Below are 27,932 nucleotides of genomic sequence, written 5' to 3'. Positions count from 1 at the left end.
TGGGGGGGGCAGTCAAGGGACAGGGAGCAGGGGGGGCTCCTTCCTTTCCAGTAGTTCTTTCCCTGCTCCAGGGCTGGCTTTATAGGCAGGGAGCTAACCAAGGAACTACAGCTCCCAGAGCCCCCTGTTGGTTCTCAGCTCCCATGCTTTCCTGCCGCCCCTGCAAAAGGGCTGCCCCAAGCAGGTGCTCGCTTTGCTGGTGCTTAGAGCTGCCCCTGCTTACATGGCTTCAATTTTAGGGCTATGCTATATGCATATTGGTCATATTAGTGGATTTGGATTGAACAGAATAATTTGTTACAGGCAGAGCAGGCTCCAGGCACCAGAGCTTGGGGCAGCCCATGGAAGAGGGAGGCATGTCTGGTAGAGCAGTCGCCGAAGTGCCGCCGATTGCAGCTTTTTTTTTTCTCTCTTCGATGGCCCTGATTACAGGTGAATTTAACTCAATTTTAGCTAGCAGAAAAAAAGATGTCTAAGACTCACAGATCTACTTCTTCACTCCTGATCTGTCTCCTTCAGCCCAAATTAAAATCTTAGCCTCTCTTTCTGACATTTCCTTGTGGATGTCCAGTCATCAGCTTAAGCTCAACAGCCCGAGTCTGGGGTATCTCCTGGTGAGGGTTTGATTAGGGAAAGCAGAGGGAGAGCCTGAGCCGGAGCTGCCTCACAGTGAGAGATTGGAATGTTGGAAGGAGAGCTCTGTCCAAGCCTAGATTGCCTCCTAGTGGGGGATTCAGGAGGAAGAGAGCCTGACCCCGGGTGATGGGACTCCAGCTGTCAGCCCCGAGGCTGCCAGGCTCCAACTGTTCCTTTTATCCCTGCCTCCAGCGTGAACAGTCTGCCTTCTGCACGAGCCACAGCCACCACAGAGCTTGACAGCCAGAGCTCTTAACTAAAGAACACAGCTGGTGTCTCTGAACATACTCCCACCCCTCCCTTAGGAGGCATGCCCAATAGTTTGAGAACCCCTGAGCTAAAACATTTTAGTAATAATTAGCTACAGTCAACACTCAGATCCTTTTTGTTGGTGTAGCAGGGTGATGAGTGGCTTTTTTGCTACATCTTCTAGCTGGCAACCCTAAGGGTGGGGGATAGGATACTCAAGCTGGGATTCCTGGGAAGCAGGAGAGAGGATGGCCACACCCACCTGCTAGGGAAGGAGATTAGATAGTCAAAGGGAGACTAGAAAACATGGGCTATTTTTTTATTTACTGAAGGAAAATCTCACCCGAATCAAAGTGCAGAGATACAGATTTTTCTTACTCCAAAATATTTTCACTGGGGAGGCGTGTCATGCTATCTCCCCCAAACATTCTGGTGAAATGAGCTAGAGCACATTTATTTCATAAAAATACAATGCCTCCAAACTCATTCACTCTCAGAACTTGCCACCTATTGAGTAACATGTCAGGAAAGCTCTGCACTGCTTGGCATATACTAGTCTGGGGGCGGAGAGCGCCTGATACATGCCAGGAAGGAAGATTCCAATTAGAAACATGTTTTTCACATACAACATCTCACTTCTCCGTGCATTCCCTCTCCCACCCAAATAAAACCAAAGATACCGGGAGCATGGGTGAAAAGTTTGTGGAAATTTTGGTGGTGCCCAGAACCCGCCCCCCCAACTCTGCCCCCTCAAACTCCGCCTTCACCTGCCTAAGGCACTGGGCGGAGTTTCAGGGGGGAGGACTGGGGTGCAGGTCCTGGGCTGGGGATTAGGGTGCAGGAGAGGTGCAGGGTGCAGGCCTTTGGATGGAGTTTGGGTGCTGGGTGCAGGCTCCGGGCTGGGGCAGGCGGTGGGTGTGCAGAACGTGGTGAGGGCTGCAGGCTTTGGGACAGAGTTTGGGTGCAGGCTCTGGGCTGGGGGTGGGGGTGTAGGAAGGGGGAGGTGGTGCACGCTGGGGTAGATGATCAGGGTCATGGGAACAAGGATTGGGGCTGAGGATGAGGGGTTCATGATGTGGGGGTGGGCTCAGAGCTGGGGCAGAGGCTCAGGGTGCAGGGGAATGAGGGTTGGGGCTGAGGATGAGGGGTTCATGATGCGGTGGGGCTCAGAGCTGGGGCAGAGGCTCAGGGTGCAGGGGAATGAGGGTTGGGGCTGAGGATAAGGGATTCATGATGCAAGAGAGCCCAGGGCTGGGGCAGAGGATTAGGGTGCAGGGGGATGAGGGCTCTGACTGGGGATGAGGGGTTCATGATGCAGGGGGATGAGGGCTCAGGGCTGGGGCTGAGGATCAGGGTGCAGGGGGATGAGGGCTGTGGGGCTGAGGATGAGGGGTTCATGATGCAGGGGCCTCAGGGCTGGGGCAGAGGATCAGGGTGCAAGGGGATGAGGGTTGGGGCTGGGGATGAGGGGTTCATGATGTGGGGGGGCTCAGGGCTAGGGCAGAGGGTTGGGATGTGGGATGAGGGCTGTGGGGCTGAGGATGAGGGGTTCATGATGTGGGGGGCTCAGGGCTATGGTAGAGGATCAGGGTGCAGGGGGATGAAGGTTGGGGCTGAGGATAAGGGGTTCATGCTGTGGGGGAGCTCAGGGCTGGGGCAGGATCAGGGTGCAGGGGAATGAGGGTTGGGGCTGAGGATGAAGTATTCATGATGTTGGGGGGCTCAGGGCTGGGGGCAGAGGATTAGGGTGCAGGGGGGATGAGGGGGGATGAGGGCTCTGGCTGGGGCTGGGGGATGAGGGGTTCATGATGCAAGAGGGGGCTCATGGCTATGGCAGAGGTTTGGGGTGTGGGGTGAGGGCTGTGGGGCTCATGATGTGGGGGGGCTCGGGGCTGAGGCAGAGGATTAGGATGCAGAGAGATGAGGGCTCTGGCTGGGGATGGGGGGGTTCATGATGCAGGAGGGGGCTCAGGGCTGGGGCAGAGGGTTAGAGTGTGGGGGGATAAGGGCTCTGGCTGGGGATGAGGGTTTGGGGCGTTGGGGAGGCTCAGCGCTAGGGCAGGGTAAAGGCAGCCTGCCTTGCCAATATGAATGGCAGGCACTAGGACCCTGGAGCAGCAGACAGCAGTTCTGCAGGGAGCAGATCTCTGGCAGCGCAAGCAGGCAGGGCAGAGACCCACACTGATATCTGTCAGGCAGGGACGTGGCGGGGGTTCAGGGGGACACGGGAGAGAGGGGGTGGCAGGCGGGGCTGGGACCTGCTCCAGGCATAGGCAGCAGGTTACAGGGGCTCTAGGTGCCCCAGGTCCAGAGATATTCAGGGCTGGGGGCTGTGCTCCACCAATTTCTGGAGCTGGATTTCTCCCCGGCCCTGCCTGGAGTGGGCACTGGCTCCTGCCAGCATCACTACTCCCTGCCCTGGAGCATCCCTCCTCCCACCCAGTAGCATAGTGGGGAGGAGGGAGGGAAGCGTCCGCTTCCCTCTGAGCACATTTCCAAATTCGACATCTTTCCAGGCAGCCAGCACTGGGCTCCGGACTCAGACTCCGGAGCCGGGTTTTGCGTGTGGCCGCCAGCTGGCTCTCGTTCGCACCAGCCTCCTGCAGCCCCAGGCCTGCTCGCTGGCTCCAGGGCTGCAGGCAGTGTGGGCTGGTTGCCGGGCTCCCCGGGGGTGAGGAGGAGGAGGCGCCCGCCCACAGCTGCCCGGCTCTCTGAGCCGGGGTGGGCTCTGCCGGGAGGGGAAGAGGCGGCAGTGCAGCCACCCCAGTGCGGCAGGGGACTGAGGAGCAGCAGCCCGGTTGGTCGTAGCAGCCCGGTGCAGAGCAAGGCGGCCGCGCGGCGGGGAGGGGGGCTCTGAAGCCCAGTTGGTGTTGGTGGAGAAGGAGGGAAAAGGGGGGGCGGGGGGATGTTTTTTTCTCGTGGTCTCTCTTCAGCGGAGGGGGCTGAGGGAGCAGCAGGACCAGGAAGCAAAGGAGCGACTTTGGGTTATTGCCGCCACCCCACTGTACTTACCCCCCACCCAGTGTTGTGCCCGGGGCTGTGAAACTGTGCTTAGTGCAGCTTGTGAAGGAAGGCGGGTAAAGGTGCTTTAAGGTGCCAGTTATATCGCCTCAGTCTCACTGCTGAATAGCTGCAGACCCAGTGTTCAGAATTCAGCAATGTTCTCAGGGACTGTATAATGCTCTATACGAGTTTTCAATTGCCTGCTAAATGCTTCAGCAATGCCAGCTTTTCACTTAGCTATCTCCTTCTTGTTGCTAACATACCTGAAGAAACCCTTCTTGTTACTCTTTAGCATCCCTTGCTAGCTGCAACTCCAAGTGTGATTTGGCCTTCCTGATTTCACTCCTACATGCCTGAGCAATACTTTTATACTCCTCCCTGGTCAGTTGTCCAATCTTCTACTTCTTGTAAGCTTCTTTTTTGCATTTAAGATCAGCAAGGATCAGCTTGCCATATTTACTATTCTTTCTACACATCGGGATGGTTTTTTCCTGCAACCTCAATAAGGATTCTTTAAAATACAGCCAGCTCTCCTGGACTCCTTTCCCCCTCATGTTATTCTCCCACGGGATCCTGCCCATCAGTTCCCTGAGGGAGTCAAAGTCTGCTTTTCTGAAGAGTCCAGGGTCCATACCCTGCTGCCTCCTTTCTCCTTTGTCAGGATCCTGAACTCGACCATTCTCATGGTCACTGCTCCCAGGTTCTCATCCACTTTTGCTTCCCTGCGACTAGTATCATTGTGTTTAGCACAATACTGATTATTTTACACCCTGTCATAAATAGATAAGCTAAGGGTTAATGTTTTTTTTACCTGTAAAGGTTAACAAAGGGAACCAAACACCTGACCAGAGGACCAATCAGGAAACCAATTTTCAAAGTGAGGGAGGGAACTTCTGGGGTTTTTTGGCTTGTTCTGGTTCTGTTTGTTTCTCTTGGCTATGAGGGAAGAATTTCTTTTTTATCTCCAAGCTTCTTTCTACCCTTCTGTTACCAAGTTGTGAGTACAAAGGAAAAGCAATAGGTTATATTGTATTTTGTATTTACATGTGTGTAACTTGCTGGAATGTTTCAATTGGATATCTTTTGAATTAGACTGTTTATTCATATTTTCTATAAGCAATAGCCTGTATCTGATCATTGATGCAGTGATGAGGTCGTGTGTTTTTTTCTTTTTTTTATATATAAAGCTTTCTTTTTAAAACTTGTTGGATTTCTTTTCTAGTTAGCACAGGATAGGAAACTCTGTGCCAGGAGTACTGTCTCTCTCAGAAATACTGGAGGGGGAGAAAGAAGGAGGAAGTAAATTGTCCTCTCTGTTGTGTTTCAAGGGATTGAAGCAGGAAATCTCTAGTATCCCCAGGGCGAAAATCTGGGAGGAAGTAAAGACAGGAAGGGAAGGAGGGTATTTCCCTTGCGTAAGACTCAGGGTTTCTGGGTCTTGGGGGTCCCCAGGGGAAGGTTTGGGGAGACCAGGGAGTTTTATCAGGTGCTCAGAATCCTGATTGGTGGTAGCGAGATAAGACCAGCTGGTAATTGAGCTTGAGGTTATCATGTTAGCTTCTCAGTTATGACCGCTAGGTTCAAATCTGAGTAGAACTAGCTGTATACAGGTGTTACGAAGTGGGAATGTTCTTAATGTTTTCTCTGAATACTGTGTGGGGCCTGTTTCCCCTAACATTTCTTAACATCTAGAGTGGGAGAAGGGGTGTGATTGTTGTAGGACCTAGAGGGCCAGTGTGATGCTGTCTGCACAGAGAATGGCTGAAACCCTGGGCTTGGCTACATTAGAAATTCAAAGTGCGCCCGGCAGCCTGTGGGAGCGCTGCTGCGGCACTTTGAAGTGTGAGTGTAGTCAGAGCGCAGCGTTGGGAGAGAGCTCTCCCAGCGCTGCTTGTAAACCACATCCCTATGGGTGTAGAGTGCAGCGCTGGGAGCCGTGCTCCCAGCGCTGCCCCTGATTACACTGACACTTACAGGCTGCATCTTGCAGGCTCAGGGGGGTTTTTTCACACCCTGAGCGAAAGTTGCAGCCTGTAAAGTGCCAAGTGTAGCCAAGCCCCTGTCTCCGGGCAACTAGTGGCCTGCCGCTCTGCCTGCAAGGTGCCAACTGCATAGGTGTTGGAGAACAAAGATGGTTCATGTGCTCTAATCTAAAAGAGACAAAGGCCAGAGGAGGAAGTGTTAGTGCCTGCGGACTTCTGGGAAGCGCATGGTGTGGAAGGGGATGCTGAGATGCTCTGGAACCACTCTTCAAAGCCAGTCAGGACTCTGGGGAGCCTCTCTCTCTCTGAGCATACTGTCTCCAAGGCAAGAGCTTACACCTTCCTGGGTCTGACCTCAGAGCATTCAGCATGCCCTTCCACACCGTGCGCTTTCCGTAGTGAGTCCGCCCAGGTGGGGTCCTGGGGCAGCCAGAGGTCCCTGCACCCCAACTATGCAGTCAGACGTGACTCTCAGCAAGCTGGTAAAACAGAAGGTTTATTAGATGACAGGAACACAGTCTAGAACAGAGTTTGTAGGTACAGAAAACAGGACCCCTCAGTCAGGTCCATCTTGGAGGGTGGGAAGCCCACACCTAAGTTCTGGGCATCTCCCCATTTCTCCAGCCAGCTCCAAACTGACACTCCTTCCTCTGGCCTTTGTCTCTCTTCCAGACAAGGAGGCCACCTGATTGCTTTGTCCCCAACACCTTCAGTTGGCACCTTGCAGAGGAAGCTGAGGCACCCACACAGTATTCAGAGAAAACGTTAAGAACATTCCCACAAAATATAATACCGTATATTAAAGCAGGCAAGTGCTGCTTCTGACTTTCCACTTTTAATTGACCCGTGTAATCTTGTGGCGCTGACGCGTTGTAGAGTCATTTTATCCCAGCAACAAATTCTTGATTTGTAGGACCACTAATAATCAACAATGGATTTTTCTGATAGTGATATTGTGCAATAAAGGGAAACTTAAATGCTTACAGCTTCCAGGCCACATTTACACTATTTAATAAAATATATATATCGGCTTACAGGGCGGGAGTGGCAGGGAGGCATCACCAAAAATTATACAAACCTGCCACCTACGGCTCCAGGCAGGGACACAGTGAGGCAGGTGGGGGAGAGAAACCCAGCTCCAAATATTGCTGGAGCAGGGCACCCGGCCCTGAATATTCCTGGAGCCCGAGCACCACAAACATATATAACCTGCCGCCTATGACCGGGGAGGAGTTTAACAGAAACTCTCGAGCCCTGGCTGAAAAGGCAGGTTCTGGATCAGCTCCCCACTTCCACAACCTGCACCACGCTGCCTACTCTGCAGCAACCCAGCCCCTGCGGGACGAGCCCATGCCCCAGCGCAGCCGGCTACTCTGGCTTCTTTGCGGGGCCTGAACGATGCTCTTCGTTTCGCACCTCCTGCAGCTCGCAGCTGGGAAAGCAACGGGGCGGACTTTCCTCAGGCACTTGCGGATACCCCACCCCTTCCCGGGTCAGCTCCGGCTCGGCGTGCAGCTGGAGGGCGGTGCTTGCCTTTGCGCGGACTAGCACGGGCTCCCCAGTCTCCCCGCCCGCTGGCCATGGCCGCCTCCAGCGCGTCGCCCCGCGCGCGGGCCCTTCTGCAGCAGTGTGTGGCCTCCCGGCTGCAGGTGAAACCCCCCGAGCCGGGCTCCGAGGCCGAGTGGGTGGAGGTAACGTGCGCAGCGGACTGGCCCGCTCTGGCACTGCATTTGCAAAGCCACCGCGCCTCTCCTTCCGGGCTGCTGCTGTCCGCCGCGGCAGGGACAGCGCCTCTCGCCCGGCTGAGCTTTCCCGCCGCTACCCGCTCGGCGTGTCCACTGTGTTTGCAGTGGGGCTGTTTGCCCCAAGCCCCAGCCTTGCTGCGCTGGGAGCTGTTAGCAGCGCAGCGTGTTTCTTGGGGAAGCCAAGAGCCTCCCTTGTCTGGTTCCTCCTTGGGGACCAGCTCCCTTGGCGCAGTGCAAGGCAGAACAGGAAAGCACTAGGCTTGTACTGTTCTCTCTTTCACCCCCAGGCATCCCATTGCGAACATACTGCTCCCTCGGCCGTGGGTGAGTCTCTGGACCTAATTCTCCACTTTTTTGCCGCTGGTCTGTCTACTTACACCTGCGTAATCTGTGTGTAAAATACCATCAGCTGGCACACGTTGTACAGATTTGAGTGCCCGTGCAAGGCCCTGGAGAATCAGACCTCAGTGGTAGGCCTGTACATCATTTTGGGCAGGAACCTTTCCTGTTTTAGTAATCTCAGGAAGTGCCATGTAGAATTATGACACTCAATGGCTGTTTCTAATAGCCACTTTTCCTTCCCTCTGTTCTCCTGTGGCAGTCTTTAATGCACTAGTGGGGCATGGGAGCAGTTCATGTGGTGAAGATTATAGGATCCAGAAACAATTTGTTGGCACAAGTTTTTTTTCTTTATAATGCTTCCACAAAATCATATGTTTATGCCACATTGCCCCAGCATACGCTTGAGTGAGTTAGGAGGTGGAGAGTAGCAACTGGAAAAGCTTCAGAGAGAATCCACAGAAAAATGGAGTCAATGACATCTCTGCAGTGGATGTAGTGAAAAGAGACAATCTATTAATCATTACAAAGGGGACTCCAATTTACAGGATTGGGAACCACTGTTGTAACCTGCCGCATATATAAGATCTGATTCCTTCCTACTGTAACTCCAGCAGAAGTACACTAGGGATGAAATAGTCCCACTGTGTATTTATTGTATCCAGAACTGTTGATTTTCCCCATTCTGACTGACTTTTTTAGATATAAAATTCAATTTGGGAATGTGGAAAAAAAAATTGTATCCATGCAGCATTTTAATGGGATATTCCCTACCAGATACTGTAAATGGTTCGTTAGTACCTGAATAGTCTGTCTCCAGCAGTGGCCATTACCTGGTGCTTAAAAGAAAAGTAACCCTTACAGATGTATACAGTACTATATAAGTCTGAAACCAACAAGCTTCAGAGCACAATGGAAGCTCTCTTATTTTGTTTGTTTTTTGTCTGATTTGTTTGTTTTTGTCCTTAGTTTTGATTCTATTCCAGATAAAAGGACAGTGGTTTTAGAGTGTATCCGGGTGGATGGTTTTGAATAATGCCTTTTGAAAAACTGTATTTTCCATAAGAGCTGCTATAGCAATAAAGAATCTAAAAATAAATACAATATTGTGCCTTTTCAGCTGTGTAATGCTATAGGTTTGAAGGGGGGGACAAGTGTAGCATTGTGAAAGTACTGCAGGACCTTTGCTAAACTAACTCAGATGTGTATAGGACCCATCGTTTTGTAGCCTATAAGAAAAGATTGCTGAAACACGAAGTCCAAAAAGGTGTGGCAAAAGGATTTAGACAAAAAAGAGAGAGAAGTGCTAACATGTTTAAGAGACACAAAAATTTAAAGACAGAGTTATAAGTAATTTTATGTTCTATACCACCCACTACCATTTTTTGTTGCTTTAGAGTAATTTTCCAACTGTTTAAACTGTTTCTCTCCAGTTGCAAAAGAACCACATGAATAACAGAGAAAATAAGGCCTTCATACTGCAATGTGATGTGTGCAAGCTGACCCCTGTAGAGCACCACTGAAATCATTGGGGCTCTGTGAGTGCAGAAGTCCACCTGCATGAATCATATTACAGAATCAGCATCTGCGTACAAGGAAAACAGCAAAATTGGCTAGGCACAAAGTAAATTAACTTAAATATTTTTCTCTTATCATTCTATTATAGTAATCTTAGGGATTTATTGTAACAAGAATAGATAAAGTTTCAGAGGGGAATATGACTGTTGACTATGTCCCTTTACATATTCAGAAAAGAGGGATAAACTACAGTATGTTGTGATTTAAACCATTCCAAGAATGCTATGCTGTTTAAAGAAATCTCTTATATCACATTTTAAATTATTTAACCCAGATCTGTGAAAAAACAACGTCCAGTAGAGGAATTTGCATGGGGAGTTGTACTGTATAAGCTAGCAGGTCCCTTCCAGCCATAAGGTGTATTATCAGTGATCACTGCTCTTGTATCTTCCCTAGGCATTTCAATGGTATTACAAGATGAGGAGAAAGCTAGTCCCTCCACAGCAAAAAGTATGTGTCATAAACAGATGGTTAAGGGTTAGTGCCTCTTTTACCTGTAAAGGGTTAAAAAGTTCACCTAGCCTAGCTAACTCCTGACCAGAGGGACCAATGGGGGAACAAGATGTTTTAAAAGGAAGGAGGGAAGTTTTTCCTTTGTTTAGAGTTTCAGTTTCAGCTGGAGTGAAAAAGATCAAGGAACCAGCCTCTTATCAGAGTAGTAAGTTTTAGAAAGGAATAAATAGGTTTATGTTTATTTCTTTGTAACCTGTCTTATGCAATTAGAGGTAGAATCAAATTGGGTATTTTTTTTGGGTATTTTTTGTGTAACTAAATTTGTGCCCAGGGGAACATCCTCTGTGTTTTAATCTGTTGTCTTTGAGAGTAGCTGGTATGCTTATCTCTCCCAGAGGGTTTTCTTTTATCTCTCTTTTCTTTAATTAAAAGCCTTTTTCTTAATACCTGATTGATTTTTTCCTTGTTTTTAGATCCAAGGGGATTGGATCTGGACTCACCAGGGAATTTGTGAAGGAGTTTCTCAAGGCTACCCAGGGCGGGGAAGGTTTTTGGGGGAAAGAGAGTGATCCAGACACTGAAGATTCTGGATGGTGGCAGTGCTATCAGATCTAAGCTAGTAATTAACTTAGAAGTGTTCATGCAGGTCCCCACATCTGTACCCTAAAGTCCAGAGTGAGAAGGGAACCTTGACGGTATGGAAAGAGCTGAATCCCTTAGCATGACTTTTCTTTACTGATCAAACCTTCCACTGCCCTCTAATGAATTTCTGCCATTGTATTTTCTTACTATAGTGTTACCACTTACATGTTCACCAACACAAAAATAAAAAAACAAAGACCCTGTAAACTACTACTGACACAACATTTGTGCGTGCTCGGTGATTTACAAGCAATTTAAAAACATGTCCTTGCACTGAGGAGTTTATAATCTATTGTAAAATAATATATCACGATATAGATAGTCTTGAACAATTCCAGAGCTATATAAAATCACTACAGGTATTTCCAGAGTGTATATTTGACAGTTCTCTCTTAAAAAGAAAGCCAAGGTCTTTGTGGGCTCACTCTGCATTTACACTTATGTACCCATTCTTCCATAAACACTTTCGTATCATAATGTTTCTCAGCAATAAGTGACTCCAACACTGGAATTGCCTATTCATGGGGAAACATATATTAGAAGGAATGTATGTAATACAAACAAAGCCTTACAACAGAGTATGTGCAAACATAGGGCTTCTCTTTTATACATGTAACAAAATAAGATGAAATCCAGTGCTCTTCACAAAATAAAAGTGAATACTGTTACAATAAAGTTATTTTATTTTGTATTGAAGCAGGATCATTCTGTGATTAAGGCACTGGATTGAGACTCAGGAGTTTGGTTCTTTGTTGTGCAGTAGATTTCTTGTGTGATTTTAGGCATGTCTGTTAATCTCTCTGTGCTTTAGTTGCTCATGTGTAAAATGGGAATAATACTATTCTATCTCCAGGTATTGTTAAGAAAATTTCATATAAATATATGGGAAGTGTTCAGCTTCTGCAGAGTTGGGGGCCATGTTACAAGTACATAGAAACCCCTTAAATGACTTATTCTGCAATGAAAACTGGAACAAAATAAAATGTCAAAGAATAATTTACTTGACTACCCAATTTATCACAAGCTGACTTCTTAATCATTATGGAAGGGTTCCTACTATATTACCAAACATATTGCATTTTTCTGCAAAAGTTGTAGAGTGGAGATGAAAATACACCTTGTGCAGAATGCATGTGTTACAGCTGCTGAAAGCCTGCACGTTTCTAGCTAACTGTGTGCGCTGCTTGCAGATTTAGATGAGAGTGCTTAGTGACCAACTGCTAAATAATCCTTTGGTATTAACATTACCTTGGATAATGCCTATAGCATTGTTGTTAACATGAGGTACATGCATTGTCCTGTGTATTTGAATGCGTTTGCTTGGTGCCAGGCCTAAGAATTTTTAGTAAAAAAGTCAGAGGTGCCAGGTAACTTGCTGTGCTAGTCTGTTTATACAGGCATTTTACTGACAATAGCAAATCCATGTTACAGTGTGGTTTCCCCATGTAATCCTCCTGGGCACCTTTAGGCCACTATACAGGTTTATAGCAATGGTTGTCCAGACCTAAATGTTTTGAATTTGTAACCCCCTTATTTATTTTATTTTGCTTGAGTTTGCTAGTGTGGAAGTTTGGACTGAACAGCCAATTGATTAGTCCTTGATTGTTTACAGAGCACTTTATAAACACCGTTGTTTTATTTCAGTTCAAAAAGCTTAAACATTCTGAGTTGCACCTCTTACTGGAAACAAATCATCATAGTTGTAAGAATGACTGACTGAATCTGTTCTTAAAGGATTTGATACAGTACCATTATTACTTAAGCCTTTAATAGTGTGTCCAGCTTGCCAAAACTTAATATTTCATTTTTTAAAAAATGTCTTGAGTATGTTTTGAATTGGAGTTGTGCAAGTTAAATATAAATAGGGGCTCAAAGGCCTTACACCTGCAACATAAACTGAAGCTTTCCCCAGCAGCTTTAACTTACACTCGAACTGTGCAGCTAAGAATCAGAGCGATACAATCTACTCTGTGTCAGCTACTTTCTCTCCATTGTGCCCTAGCTTTGTACAGGTGTTGTGGAATACTGAGCCCAAAGTCTGTGTCACCTTTTGCCATAAAAGGCTAGGCATGACTTGTCTCCAGCAACTAGAGTGTTCGCCATTCCAAAGATTCAGATATGAGAAGTCAGGCCTCAAATCATGAGATTGACTTGAGTTCCCTTTTTTTTTTTTTAATTAGGGGTTTGGTTTTTTTACTTTGTTTGTTTGTATTTATTCCTTTTCTTTGCCTTCTAGTTTCTCAACATTTAAGCTATATTTGGTTCATATTTTCAAGGTTGTTTTTGCAACCACAAGGGCTAGAAACTTTTTTTTTGCTGAGATTCTCGTACAGTAAATGACCCCAGGGCAAGGATTTTAAGGAGAACACCAAATATTGGGAGATGTGGCAGAACTGATTATCTCTTACACTGTGTGCTATATACTGTAGGCATTTTTCTCTGGTACAACGGTATAAAAAATGTGATGTAGTGATAAAATTTTGATTGGATTTTTCATTACAGATTTATTGGGTCTGTTTTACCAGGACCTTTTACAATATGTATTTTTTGCATACCAATATCATAATGTTAATCTAATTCTGGAACTAATACGTAGGTATGTATCAATAATTGCTACTTTTGGAAATCTCTTCCATATGTATCTCTGTCCTTCATTTGCTAGGAACTGATAGTATGGAATCACAGAAACTTGAACTTGAACTTTGAGGAGTCTAACATCTTAAATACTTAATGGAATTGGCATTCAGAAAACTGCTATATGTTATTCCACACTGGTCAAAATGAACTTTTTGGAAGGAATCATTTGGCTTTCCAAACAATATCAGCATGGGACATTTCAGCCCCAAAGAAAATTCTTTATTAGGAAGTCAGCAACTGAAAAATAAATAGGGACTCAGAATGTGTTGCTTTTTTCATCCTTAGCCTTGAGCATACTGGTGAATCCGATACTAATGTATACAAGAGAACAAAGCAGAAGTCTTTACAAAAATAGTTAAGGAAACACAGTAACTGTTACCATAAGCTTAACAAAACAGAAGATATTTGTGAGTGATCTTTCAAAATGCCTTAAAAATTTGGTTGAGCGATGGTATTTTGAAGTGATAAACTTCAAGTTCCATCACTGAACTGAGCAGCGTCTCCTAGAGTATGTCTATACTATCTGCCAGATCGGTAGGTAGCGATAGATCCAGCAGAAGTCGATTTATTGTGTTTAGTCTAGATGCAATAAATCGACCCCCGAGCGCTCTCCTGTCAACTCCTGCACTCCACTGCCACAAGAGGCACCGGCAGAGTCAACGGGGGAGCGGCAGCAGTCGACTCACCGCAGTGAACAGACACTGCACTGCAGTGAGTAGATCTAAGTACGTCAACTTCAGCTATGTTGTTCACGTACCTGAAGTTGCATAACTTAGATTGATCTCCCCCTCCCGCCCCCCAAGTGTAGACTAGGCCCTAGTTAGATGACTTTCAGCGGTTACTGCAAGTTGTACTCTGTTTTGCTTACAGAAAAAAATGTTTCTCAGAAGAGTACTTGTTCCTTGAAACTACAGTGGTAGAGCCCTGTAGTATTCTGTGCACATACGCCCACAGTAATGTCTCTTTTTCACACAGACCCTTTAGTTAAAGCAAAGATATTGAATTTTTTTTCAATCAGATTAAAGGAATAAGGGGCTATGTACTGCACTTAACATTGATGAATGGAATGCCATTGGCTAAGGGCAGTGATTTTTGTCATTCTCCCTTAATATAATCACAGTGGGCTACCTATGTGTGTTGAGGGATCTAAATGAGAGAGTGGAAAAATTCAGCACAGTATCTGCCTTATGTTTTTTCCACCTCTGGGGCATGATCCCTTATGCACATAACTAGTTCTTACTCAAAACAGGTAGTTCCATTAAACAAGGATTAATTTCATAAGGAATTGTTTGGAGGTTTGGCCTATATTTGTAACATTTCCTTAAGATCAGTTATTCTTTCTCTTTTGTGCAAAGCAAATTAACTTCTCTGTTTAAAAAATTAAGGGTGAAATCCGTGCTCCATTGAAGTCAATGACTTCAGCCAGGATAAAGTGATAAATTATGTTCTCAATAGTTCTAAATATTCTGTCATGATATTGGTCTCTGTGTTTAACAATCTGAGTACGTTTTAACAAAATTGTGATGTGATTGAATATTATGTTAATTTCCCGAGGTATAATCTACTAAATTAGCCATTACCGTGATTATCACATTTCAAATGAAAATTAATTCATATTTAAACTGAAAGTGACTTGTTTGCATGTTTGATAGGAGAAAAGCTTTGGTTATTATCTGTCTTGAAATTAAGTAATTGAATCCATTAGGTATGAATTGTTTCTGCTGCTTATTTTCATTCCAGAGCATCTTTGAAGACACAGTGTCACTATTCATACCTGTCCATGTCTTGTTCCTCCATTAAGTCCAGCCTGGTCATGTCCCTGTATATGATGTCCCAGTGTCTAGTGAGTGGTTGGCGTCTAGGTCAAACTCACCTTGGTTGTGTTTGCATTATTTTCTTTGTCATGCCACCATCTGTTTGGCTTCATTGTAATCTTTTTTTATTGTAGTTAGTCCTATAACCTGATTTCACACCCTACTCTCCTAACTTCATTTGTCTTTAAAATCATTCCACTTTACAACTGCTTCTTTCAAAACACTGTCATCTCTGTTGGGTCCCTAGTCTTTTGATGTCTTTCATTTAAAGCAGCTGCTTCTAGGCCATGGAGTAGTACTGTTAGTACACCAGTTTGATAAATTTTCACTCTGATACCAAATATAATGCTTTCATCAGTCCATAAATTCATCAGTTTCTGTGCAGCACTTGTGGGTATGGTACATCTCTTTTTAATCTCATCCTTCATGGAACCAACAACAGTGATCAAGATTCCTAGGTACGTATAAGATTCTGTTTGTTCCATGAGTCTATTACTGCTGCATTTCATTCCCTTGTCCCTTTTCTAAGATGCAGCTACTTTGTCATCTTGGCATTTATTGTAAGTCCAAGTCCACTACACCGGTTTTCCAAGGTAGCAAAGAGTATCATTGTTAGTTCAGATGTTTCTGTCAGTTGTCCTCTGTTTAGGTTAAGGAGTTTAACTAGATTGTTCAATCTCATGTCCTCCAATTTGGCTAATATTCTTAATGTCCAGTTTGTCAAGTAACAGTGATTCCATGTCCCTTTGTCTTACACCACATTTTTATTAAACCAGTTGCTTAATTTTCCACCAATTTTTATAGCAGTGCAGGAGTCTTCATACATAGCTATGCTAATTGTAGTAATCTCATCTGGAACTTGATCCGATTTTGCTACTTTCCATAATGCTTCCCTCCAAACCGAATCATATGCTTTCATGCAGTCAATGAAAAGAGCAAACTCTTTTAATCCCCTTTCTCACTTTTTCCCATCAACTATTGGAGCATGGATATCTGATCAATGCAACATTGGCCTGTTCCTTTCCTACTACTTAACCCTAATCTGTTGAAAAATACTTTCATCATGATTTTTCCCAATACTGACAATAAGCTTGGCCTCTATAATTCTTTGGCTCTCCTTTCTTTAAGATTGTTACTATTACCTTTAGCTAGTCGTCTGGTACCTCCTGTTGCTCCCATAACTAGTAACTTTTTTTCTAATGCTGTGATAGCACTTGTCCTGCCAACTTTTACCAGCTCAGATGTTATATTGTCGATTCCTATTTTTAGCTGTTTCACTGTTCTTTCTATATCTTCTTCTGATGGTAGTTCAGTGCTGATATCTGTTCTGCCTTACCAGCTGCCCTGTTCATCTAGCACATTTAGAATGCTTGAAGCTGAATGATCTGCAGTGCTCAGCACTTTATCAAAATGGGTTCTTCCATACTTCCAGCATGACTTGAGTATTTGTTGTCAGTCCACCAGTAGTTTATTTTACTGTTTGGATTGTTGAGCTGATGTTTCCATGCAACTTACCCTTTTTGTATATTGTTTTCATATCTTGTTTTCTTGATGCCTCCTCGAGTTATTGAGCCTCTTCTTTCCAAAACTGTCTTGTCCAATCTTTGTGATTTCTTCACCGCTCTGTATAAAGCTTTTACTTTTGCTTTTCCAGTAGCCTTGGCTTGGTTACACTTGTCATGTAATTTTCTTGTTTAATTGCTTTTTTAGCTTTTCCTTGTTTACTTATGTCTTCCAGCACCTCTTCTGCTGTGTTTTGTATTGCCGCCTTGTATATTTCCCATTTGGTCTGCAGTGAGATTTCTTCATTACAAATTAATGTTCTGAAACATCCTCCAAGCATCACCTTGTGTGCTTTCCTCTGAGAGGTACTGGCACACTTGACACTTCTATAGAATCTAACATCCAACAATGTTTCTGTGCAATAATGACTATGCCAGTGGTGGCCAACTTGAGCCTGAGAAGGAGCCAGAATTTACCAATGTACATTGCCAAAGAGCCACGTCAGCAGTCCCCCATCAGCTCCCCCCCGCCACACACACAAAGGGCTCCCAGAGGCTCCCACCCACCAGCAGCCCTGCCAATCAGTGCCTCCTCCTCCCTTCCCGCACCTTCTGATCAACTGTTTTGTGGCGTGCAGGAGACTTGGGGTGGGGGGAGGAGTGAGGGCATGGCAGGCTCAGGGAAGGGGTGGAGTGAGGGCAAGGCCTGTGGCAGAGCCAGGGATTGAGCAGTGAGCACCACTCGGCACATTGGAAAATTGGCACCTGTAGCTCCAGCCATGTAGTTGGTGCCTATGCAAGGAGCCACATGTTAACTTCTGAAGAGCTGCTTGTGGCTCCGGAGCCACAGGTTGGCCACCCCTGGACTATGCCTTTTACTGATAATGCGATCAATCTGGTTTTTGGTTTGACCATCTGGTGAGTTCCATGTAACCTCGTGCATGTCTTTGTGAGGAAGCCAAGTACCACTAATAATCAGATTGTGCATTTCATAGCAAGTTCTTATCATTTCCTGTCTTGATGCCATGTTGTCCATCACTGTTCATTTGCTTAGCATGTCTGCTACCAGCTTTTGCATTCAGGTCTCCCGTTATCAAAGGAATCTCATGTACATTGCTATCTAGCTGTTGATAAAACACATCCTCCTCTTCCTCTTCTGTTGTTTCTGTTGGTGCATAACAGCAGATCACAAATATCAGAGGGGTAGCCATGTTAGTCTGGATCTGTAAAAGCAGCAAAGAGTCCTGTGGCACCTTATAGACTAATGGATGTATTGGAGCATGAGCTTTCGTGGGTGAATACCCACTTCGTCGGATGCATGATGATGATGCATCCGACAAAGTGGGTATTCACCCTTGAAAGCTCATGCTTCAATATGTCCGTTAGCCTATAAGGTACCACAAGACTCTTTTTGCTGCTTTTAGCAGATCACAATTATGCAATAGTTTATTGTAGGCAGTAGTAAACCTTGTTATGACAATCCGCTCAGACATTGGTTTCCAGCTGTTGAAGTGACTATTCTTATTCACTGCTATTGCAACACCATCTCTATGATTCCTTTATTCTGGGCATTCAAGTGGGCAAATGAAAGTGTAGTTTCCAACTGTCATCTTTCCTGTGCCCAACCAATGTGTTTCCCATATGTCAGCAAAGGAAGCTTGTAACTTCCTTAACTCCTCCACTATGAGCTCAGTCTGGTCTGGAGTCAATAGAGTTCTAATATTCCAGCTCACAATATGTGTAATATATCTAGCTATTATCCACTTCCATTTGTTAGGTCTGGGTTGAAATCTGTTTAAATCAGTTTGGTTTGTTGTTCTTTTTCTATAAGTTTCAGTTATAATGGTTTGTTAGGCCAGTCCACCCTATCCGGTTCATAGGAATATCTTGTCATAGCCTGCTAGGTAAACATATCAGTAGTTCCACCCTAGTTTTACTTGCGTTCCAAGGTGAATGATCTTGGACTGCTCAGTTTTGAAATCAGGGGTTTCCCGTCTACTAGACAGACTTCTTAAAGAGGTTCTGAAATTAAATGAGTTTGCCATCTCCTAGATACTCTTGTTTCACAGCATCTTATTCCGTAACCCCTTCTGGGTTTCCCCATTCACCATGCAGTGGACTTGTCTCTATGCCATTGGATTCCAGCATGAGGAAGAATTCTATATCGGCTTTTAATTTTAGCCTGTGTATTAATATATTGTAAATTCCAATTAAATTTGGGTTAATGTACAGATAATGGATTGCCTTAATCATATTAGTAAGTACCATGCAGATATATAAACATATACACAATACATTTTCTTTGTCCAATCTTTCATAGATACAAAGAGGACTGGTTATCTACATATGCTTCTTCAAAGGAGCCAGTGAGGAACTCATTCCAAAAATGGGTATGTTTTATTACTGGTATTCTTACAATAAGGGTTAAGCCAAAAAAAAAAAAAAAAGGGCTTAATTATCCAGCAGCTAAATGCATGGAGAAGCTACAGAATCAGGCCCAGTATGAGGTATGACTGGAGAGGGCAATAAGAACAATATCTTTTAAAAGAAACTTTGTAAATGAGAATCTGTAAATTACAAAATTCACACTCTTCTGAAATTATTCTGAGTTCGTAATTTTATTCTGAGTTCTCCCTTGTATCTCCCCAGTCATGAGTAGCAGGTAAACAAAACCTGATTGTTCAGCTCCTTATCCTTAGTGAAAAAACTCATTTCTAGTCTCCTTTGAGGTCCTCCTTTCAGTGACTGTTTTGGCAGTAGCTCTGTATAGAAGTCCATCAAGCTTGATGACATCAAGCTCCCTGCCTGTGAACCAAGTTTGTCTTCCTCAGTCTATTTGACAGGTTTTGCATATCATCTTGTGTCTATGTACTAGTGGTAGACCCTCTTGGAAGAATGGGTATATTCAATGTAAACTGATTTTATTGTTGTTAATAACTGTAATGGGGTTCTCACTACAAAGGTGCCTTATGGCTGCTCAGGGGATTAGCTCTGTTCAAGAACTGACACCCTCTTCTGTCATTTTCTCTCACCATGATCCCTTTTGCTCTCTGGGACTCACTGTGCTTCCTCTTTGTGACATGGCCCTCTGCCCAGGTCATTATATGTGTTTCCCCTTCAGGGTGTATCAGTGTCTCAGGATTGACTGTCAAGCTACCTTTCCAGGCTGTCCTATAATTCAGGACTATGCCACTTTCCTCAGTGGCAAGTAGGGGAACCCAGTCCCACCCACTATTGTGTTCCAGCACAGGTGTTACGCTATACAAAGCACATGGGATTTTGGGGGAGGGGGAAGGGAGGGAAGAAGGCAAATACGCTGCATTTATTGAAAATACAACAGTTAGCATATGCTTTTCAGTGTGTGTGTGTGTCTCGCGCACACACACGCTCCTGCCAGTTGATGTTTATAGTTACCAATCTGTTGTAGCTTTAGTCAATCTACTGGCCAGTTAGATGAGCATGAGTGTGGAGCTGGGCACTGTCTGTCGTGATCCAATGCTTTGAAGGACTGAACCCAGAGTTCCATGGCAAAACACCCCAACTTTGTAGTTGTAAATTCCTATTTGAGTCTATGCATTTTGCAATGTTATCCTGTAATCATTAGTCCTTAAGTGGTGTTAATCTTGGGGTTTTCTGCTGTTATCATTTGATGGTTATTGTTGGGCTTCCCATCGTTATCTCCTATTTGTTGTCTCACCTTCAAGGGTACTTGCTTCATCTCTGAGGTTATCAATGCTGCTAACAGGTTTAGCATCAGATACAATGGATGTTTTCTGATTGTCTCCTGGTCTTTCCAAGTCTCTCACTTTTTCTTGACAATCTGTGATGGCTTACACACCTTATCTTTTCCTGATGCATGCATTCCTCATTCACACAAACAATCTCTTACAGAAATCTTCAAAGGTATACAGACAGCAGTATTTTATATTCAGCAGAATACATTGTAAATCAAGGCTTGCTAAATCTTATAACTAAAACAATTCACATTAGGGCTTCAGGCCCTCAACATGCCTGTAATCTCCTTAACATAGATACAAGATCCTGTCTCTTACTTACTAAAACCTTAAAACAAAGAAATGTATGTTTAACTAGAGTGCCTAATTTGTAATACATATAGGAAACCATAGTAGACATTATAACTTATCCTAAAACAAAAGGGTGACCATAATCAGTCATAAGGATTGTTCTGGTCTGATCATCTCTTTCTGCTATCAAAAAAGGTGGCTAGCAGGAACGAAATCATATCATACATTTATTCTTGTAGTACAATTAAAAAATCCTGCTCCTACACAGGGACCCTGCCTGCTTATATGCAAAACCAACAGTCTGAGCTATCCAAGCACTGCGCGCTCGCATTACTATTGTCTCCCCCTGTTGTCATATAAACGCTTGGTTAAGGTCGTCTTGTAATGTCGTACCTTTTACCTGTAAATCATGGTTGAGACGAGCTCAACGTTAAAGCTGGCTGGACACCTGACGCCAAGAGGACAAATAGGGGGGAACAGATGACTCAATCTCTAGAGACTAAATGCTTGGGTGGAGGGAAGGGAATAAGTTTGTGTTAGTGTTTTTTTTTTTGGTGTTATGTCTCCGTTGTTTGCTCTTGGGGCTAAGAGAGACCCTCAAGACGTACATCCCAGGCTTTCCCAATCTTTCTGAATCAGTCTTTCATGTTTCAAAATTGTAAGTAATAGCCAGGCAAGGTGGATTAGTCTTATGTTTGTTTTCTTAACTCGCAAATGTGTCTTTTTGCTGGAAGGATTTTTACCTCTGTTTGCTGTAACTTTGAATCTAAGGCTAGAGAAGGAGTCCCTCTGGTCTATATGAACCTGAATACCCTGGAAAGCATTTTCCATCTTGATTTTACAGAGATAATTTTTACCTTTTCTTTCTTTAATTAAAAGCTTTCTTTTTAATAACCTGATTGATTTTTCCTTGTTTTAAAATTCAAGGGATTGAGTCTGAACTCACCAGGGATTGGTGGGGGGAAAGGAGTGGGGATGGCTAATTCCTCCTTGTTTTAAGACCCAAGGGGTTTGGATCTGAGTTCCCCAGGGAAGGTTTTGGGGGAACAGAAAGTGTGCTAGACACTAAATTCTGGCTGCTGGCAGCGTACCAGATTTAAGCTAGTAATTAAGCTTAAAAGTGTTCATGCAGGTCCCCACTTTTTGAATTCCAAAGTGGGGGAAAAACCTTAACACCTGTGCTCCTTCCTATTTTCTCTTCTAGGTCTGGCCCCACGAGGTTACTAGAGGAGCACCCTCTGCTCCCTGTGGCTATTTAACTTCTTTCAGGTTCTTGCCAGAGTGCCTATTCTAAGCATACCTCCCTCCTCCCAAGCAGTGACTGCAGGCTCCTTCCCCTGCAGCCTCCTTTTGTTCTCAGTGTGCTGGTTTTGTACCAGCTCAGCATTCACCTGAACTTCATCTTCTAAGGGCTTGGCTGTCTATCCTAATTCTTTCCCAGGGCATGCCTGTTAGATTAATTAGCCCCTTTCCTGCTATGTTAACCTTTTCAGATGAGGTGTGGAATAAAATACCCCATCACAATAACATACTACCAAATCTGATCCAAATGATTATATGGTTCCTTTTGTGATATATTACTTATATGGATGTTAAGGGAATGACTTGGATCCAAGATGCAGTTGAACATCTAGAGAAAATTAACTTTTCAAATGACACATGGCATGACCTTCAGTTCCTAATCAATTAGGAGTATTTTAATACCGACCTGATTCTATATTCAGGATATTGAAAATAATGATGTAACATGAGTCAGCAGAAGGAGTTGGGTAAAATTATTTCCTTCCCTTTTCTTATCAGAAATATTAGGTATATAGTTGGACATTAAAATTCAGGCATAGTTCTCAAGATAAAAAAATATAGGAGTGTCTGCTGCTCCTTGCTTCTTGACAGCATAAGTCTTAATATTTGCATCAGGATAGAGATGCTAGGAATAAGGCCAGTTGTTAATGGTGTTTTTTTTCTCTGTCACCATCCTATGCATCCTTTATTTTCTGTTTCATTTCTTCACTTTCCTGTTTTTTAGAAGTAGAGATGGATTACCAATGCATTACAATTATCTCTTTGCTTAGGAGCATTTTTGGGGCAATGGTGATATAGTAGCATTTTGACAAGACTGTTTGGTCACAGAATATTTCAGGCTATTTGCGAGTGCTAGCAGAAAGACTGCACTCTGCAAAAGCACAGATGCAGAAGTGCTGAAGAGGATTTCTGTGGAATTCTCTTAGGTCATGGGTTCTGTGTGGGAGGGCATGAAGTTTCTGTGATCCTGGACTAAGTTTAAATCTTTGTGTGTGTTAAAACAATATAACACAAAAGGAATGTTGTGCTTGTGAAAATTCCATGGGGATGTCACTGGAGAACAAAATCCTTTTTCATAGCAAAACTGGTACATCCAGGGCAGCAGCAGCAGTGCAAGTTTCCCCATACTGCCCACTAACATAATCTCACAGTGATTTAAGGAATAGATCATTCTCTGTGAGCTATTCAATCATTGCTCTTACTGGGAGGCCAGTGACACTACTAGTTATTTCTAGGGCCCTATCAAATTCACCGTCCATTTTGGTCAGTTTCATGATCTTAAAAATCATAAATTTAATTATTTCAGCTATTTAAATCTGAAATTTAACACTGTTGTAATGGGTAGGGGGTCCTGACCCAAAAAGGAGTTGGGGGTGGGGTCACAAGGTTATTGTGGGGGGTGTTGCCGTACTTCTATCATTACTTCTGCGCTGCTGCTGGCAGCGCTGCCTTCAGACCTGAGCAGCTGGAGAGCAGTGGCTGCTGGCCAGGAGCCCAGCTTTGAAGGCAGAGCAACCACCAGCAGCAGAGCAGAAGTAAGGATGGGATAGTATGGTATTGCCACCCTTACTTCTGTGCTGCTGCATGAAGAGCTGGACCAGCAGCCATCTCTGTCTGGCTGCCCAGTTCTGAAGGCAGTGCAGCAGTAAGGGTGGCAATAGTGCAACCCCCTTAAAATAACCTTGCAACCCCCCTGCAACTTCCTTTTGGGTCAGGACTCCCAATTTGAGAAACCCTGGTCTTCCCCATGAAATTTGTGTGCTTTTACTTATACTATACACAGGATCAGATTTCATGGTCTGTGATGCGTTTTTCATGGCTGTGAATTTGGTAGAGCCCTAGTTATTTCCCATTGTTAGGGTAGGTTTGTGGCATGGAGGCCTCTTCACTGAAGGGAAAAACAACTTGGTTCGCATTGTTATCAGATGGCACAGGTTTCAGTTTCTGCTGTTCTGGCTTGCACTTGAACTAGTGACCTAGAGAAGAGAGGCTGAGTTTCCATTAACGGTTTTTTAAGTCACCACAGTGTCTATTTTATTAGTTATGTAATCTGTCTAGTAGTACATTTTCCTTATGTGAGGGCTGGTCTAGACTACGGGGGAAAATCGATCTTGGATACGCAACTTCAGCTACGTGAATAAGCTAGCCGAAGTCGAATATCTAAGATCGGATTACTCACCCGTCCTCACCGCGCGGGATCGATGTCCGCGGCTCCCCCTGTCGATTCTGCAACTCCATTGGGGTTGGTGGAGTTCCAGAATCGATATAAGCGCGCTCGGGGATTGATATATCGCGTCTCATCTAGACGCGATATATCAATCCCCGAGCAATCGATTGTAACCCGCCGATACAGTGGGTAGTGTAGACGTAGCCTGAATTTTAAAGTTATTTAAAAGAATATCTGGTATGTGGATCATAATCCCACCAGTACCTCATTCAAACATCAGCCCTCAGAGAAATGTACATGGGTTTGGAGAGGGATCATGTGGGTTTCCCATCCTTGTATCCCATGTGTGGTGCCGGGGAGTGCAGGGGGAAAAGAAATGAGGGGATGATCTGTTCTATAATAAGCATGCTATGGAAAAAGGGGTATAAGGTAAATGGAATTATGATGGCCTGATTGTATATATTATGGTTCAAGGATGAAGTCTACTTTTGGCCTCTCCCACAGTCTCTTTGTGGGCACCTGTTGTGACACACCTACAACTACGCTTTTCTCAGAATGGAGTCCCATGTTTACCTCACTTCAGATGGGACTGACTATTCTACACTACCCCCTGTTTACCAGCCATATTACCTCAGCAGGCCCAAGAGGGTTTGGCTCAGACTGTTGACTTCTCTCTGGAAGTTTGACTAGTGTGAAATTACAGTGACTCAGGACAGCTACTTCAAAACAAGTAGTATTTATTGGTCTGCAGGTATATGCCAGAGAGAAAAGGGTTAAAATAACAAAAGCCTACACATATATTCTCTTACCTTTACTTAGCCTTTCCTTGCCATTTTAAGTAGGCCCCACTTAACCCAGGCAACCCCTACACTGGGGCTCGGTGAGACAAGCTTCTGCATCTCTGACAGGCTGACTCCCGAATCAGTGTCCCTTGGGCTGTCTTTTATCCATTTCAAAGTTCCTTTGTTCAAGAGTTCCTGCCTGAGGATCTCCTGAGGTTTCCAGCAGGGCTCCTGAACCTGGTTAAAGTGCTTTATGCAAAAAGGTGGGTGAATACCTACTTCGTCACCCACGAAAGCTCACGCTCCAATACTTCTGTTAGTCTGTAATGTGCCACAGGACTCTCTGTTGCTTTTTACAGGTCCAGACTAACATGGCTACCCCTCCTCTGATACTTTATGCAGTTCTTCACCAGAGGGGGTCAGGGGTCGTATCCCTATAGTAAATTCAGTGTATTGGCTGTTTGAACACCAGGCAAAGCCATGTTTCTGGAGTCCTTAGGAAAGCTGCAACTGGAATTAACCATTAGGGTTCCATAGAGTTAGCTACCCCACAATAACTATCAAGTCCACAGATGTATGAATACATCAAGTTAATACAGATATTTCCCATGTTCTTCACAATATACAAAAACTTCCTTCAGTATGGAAAGTACTAATCTGTGGTTAATATTAACTGAATGGAGATATAATATTTGCCTGGTATGGATTGACTGATTAATCTTCAGCTTTCTTTCACCTTAGAATATACATTTCTCTTCACAGCTCTGCTGTGTAATTTGATTATTAAAGTTCAAATATAGACATTGTAATGAACCATTTTAAAATGTTTTATTTGAATATGTTCTCTTAACCATCCTGACTGAAGTATTTGTTAATATATTGCTTTTCACAGTTATAGTAGGTTTAAGGTTAACTAATTTTAGACACAGTAATTTTTTTTAATATGTATTTTATTTGATTTTTTTTTTTTTTTGCAGTTAATACACTGCTGAATGTTAAATTAAGTGAAACTGAAAGTGGAAAGTATGTTTCTCTTCTGGATTTACCAGGCAACTTATTAATAATACCCCAAGCTACACTGGGTGGTAGACTGAAGGGAAGAAATATGCAGTACCATTCCAACATTGAAAAAGAAAAAGGGATGGAGCTTTATTCCCTTTTTGTAACATTGTGTGAAAAAGAACTGGCTGCTAATAGGAAATGTGCTGAAGCAGGTGTTGTTGTCAAGTGTGGCACATATGGAAACAGACAGGTGTTAAAACTGGATACAAATGGACCTTTCACTCATGTGATTGAATTTTGAAAAATCAACTTTATGTATAGTATTATCCGGCAACTGTAGAATTTCTCATTGATAAGGAACAATGTGCTTAAATTGATTGGAATGTGAAGAAACAGACATGTTGTCATTTTAATAAATTTACACAAGAGTTGTCCAGCCCATGAAATACCTTGATTATTAAAAATGAATCTGACATTCTCATGTGTCTTACCCATTTGTGTATCTGAAATATTTTGTTAATGATTACTTAAGATTCATTGTAGTGAAAATATGTAAAGCAGTTCTTTTTAAATCTATTTAAGATGGGAATAATACATATTTTGTTGCTTTAAAAAACACGAAAGGTTTAAATTTATTAGGAAGTAAATTAAAAAAATTAGGGGGAAGGGGGAGCCTACACAGAAGGGATCAATTCTCCAGGTTCAATTCTCCATTCCTTACTGACGTGGGCAAGTCGCTTAGCCTTTCTGTTCCTCAGTTCCCCATCTGTAAAATAGTAATAATAGTACTTCCCTATCTCACAGTGCTGGTGTCTGAATAAGTATATTAAAGATTGTGAGGCATTCAGACACTGCAGTAATGGGTGCCATATTAGATCAATTGAACGTACACACAAACCCCACAACCAGAATGGTGCAGGGGAAGATGTCTTCTGTGGTGGCACTAGGACCCATATGGCACATCCTTATACCTCAGTCAGGTACCTTTTTTGGAAAGAAACTGCAGGGAACAAACAGCCAAGGAATGAAGCCATCAAAGCAGCTGCAGAAAGCAGCTCAAGCAGGGACCAAAGGACACTGATGATGTCATCAAGCTGCTTATTGGAGTTTTCACTGTGAGCATTCTCTGCCCTGTGCTAATTGCTTCCTTTTTGTTCCCATGTAGCTAATCCTCTCCTAATATAACTCAATGGAAAGGAGTTAAAATAACAAAGCAAAAATAAAAATAAAAAATCTGGAATTAACGTGACCTCTGCAGCCATCACATTGCTTACCCTGCCTGTGTCTTGAATCTCTTCCCTCCTACCTTTTTCCGTCTTGTCTGTTAAATTGTAAATGCTGCAGGACAGGGACTGGCTCTTACTTTTATGTTCAGTACCAGCACAAGCACAATAGAGCCCCATTCTTGGTTGGCCTCTAGGTACTGCTATACTAAATATGATAATTAATGGTGTATAGAAAGTAGATTGGAAGCGTCTTTGTGTTATGAGCCATGGACAATGGAACAAAGGGGCATTCAATTAAATTAGGTAGCAAATTCAAAACTGATTAAAAAAATTTCACTCAATCTGTGATTAAAGTGTGGAACTTATTGGCACATGTTGAGGCCAACAGTTGAGCAAAACTGGAAAATTATATGGATATCAAGAATATCCACAATTATAATGTGTGAAAAGAGATCTGGAAAGGATATAAAACTTCATGCCTCTGGATTTATGCCACTCTCTAACTATCAGGGGGTTAGAATGACACCTTCATGGGTGGGGGGGGGGCAGATTACTCCACCTTGGTTTACTTCACTGTGAAGTTTCTTGCACCTTCCTCAGAATCATCTAGTTCAGACCACTGTAGGAGACAGGATATTTGATTAGGAGGCCACATTTCTGATCCAGTATGGCATTTCCTGTGCAACACAGTGAGCTGTATTCTATTCCGATGCATACCTTATGAAATCCTGAATCATGGCCCAATATCTGAAAATATTTGACTTGCTTTTAGTTTAGATTCAAATAAAATATACTTTAATGCACATTAGTAATCTCCAGGCTCAAACTACACCAACACAACAATCTAA

The 27,932-nt window shown here is 43.8% G+C and overlaps 1 protein-coding gene across 3 annotated transcripts; it reads left to right on the top strand.

The window, feature by feature from the left end:
* Positions 1–7,358: 7,358 nt before the first annotated feature.
* DTD2 (D-aminoacyl-tRNA deacylase 2) lies at positions 7,359–27,107 on the top strand. 3 transcript variants are annotated; one of them, XM_032773201.2, is made up of 5 exons: positions 7,498–7,561; positions 9,388–9,578; positions 9,929–9,982; positions 18,901–18,970; positions 25,834–27,107. In XM_032773201.2, the coding sequence occupies exons 3-5, from the start codon at positions 9,950–9,952 to the stop codon at positions 26,157–26,159; spliced, it is 429 nt and encodes a 142-aa protein (XP_032629092.1). In that variant the 5' UTR covers positions 7,498–7,561; positions 9,388–9,578; positions 9,929–9,949; the 3' UTR covers positions 26,160–27,107. The 3 variants fall into 3 exon arrangements, with proteins under 3 accessions (XP_032629078.1, XP_032629068.1, XP_032629092.1); XM_032773187.2 differs by lacking the exons at positions 9,388–9,578; positions 9,929–9,982 and having other exon boundaries at positions 7,359–7,519; XM_032773177.2 differs by lacking the exons at positions 9,388–9,578; positions 9,929–9,982 and having other exon boundaries at positions 7,359–7,561.
* The last annotated feature ends 825 nt before the right edge of the window (positions 27,108–27,932 follow it).

The sequence above is a fragment of the Chelonoidis abingdonii genome, chromosome 4 (genome assembly GCF_003597395.2).
Source record: "Chelonoidis abingdonii isolate Lonesome George chromosome 4, CheloAbing_2.0, whole genome shotgun sequence".
Classification (NCBI taxonomy): Eukaryota; Metazoa; Chordata; order Testudines; family Testudinidae; genus Chelonoidis; species Chelonoidis abingdonii.
Note: the sequence above shows the minus strand (reverse complement) of the source record. Positions and strands in the feature narration are given on the sequence as shown.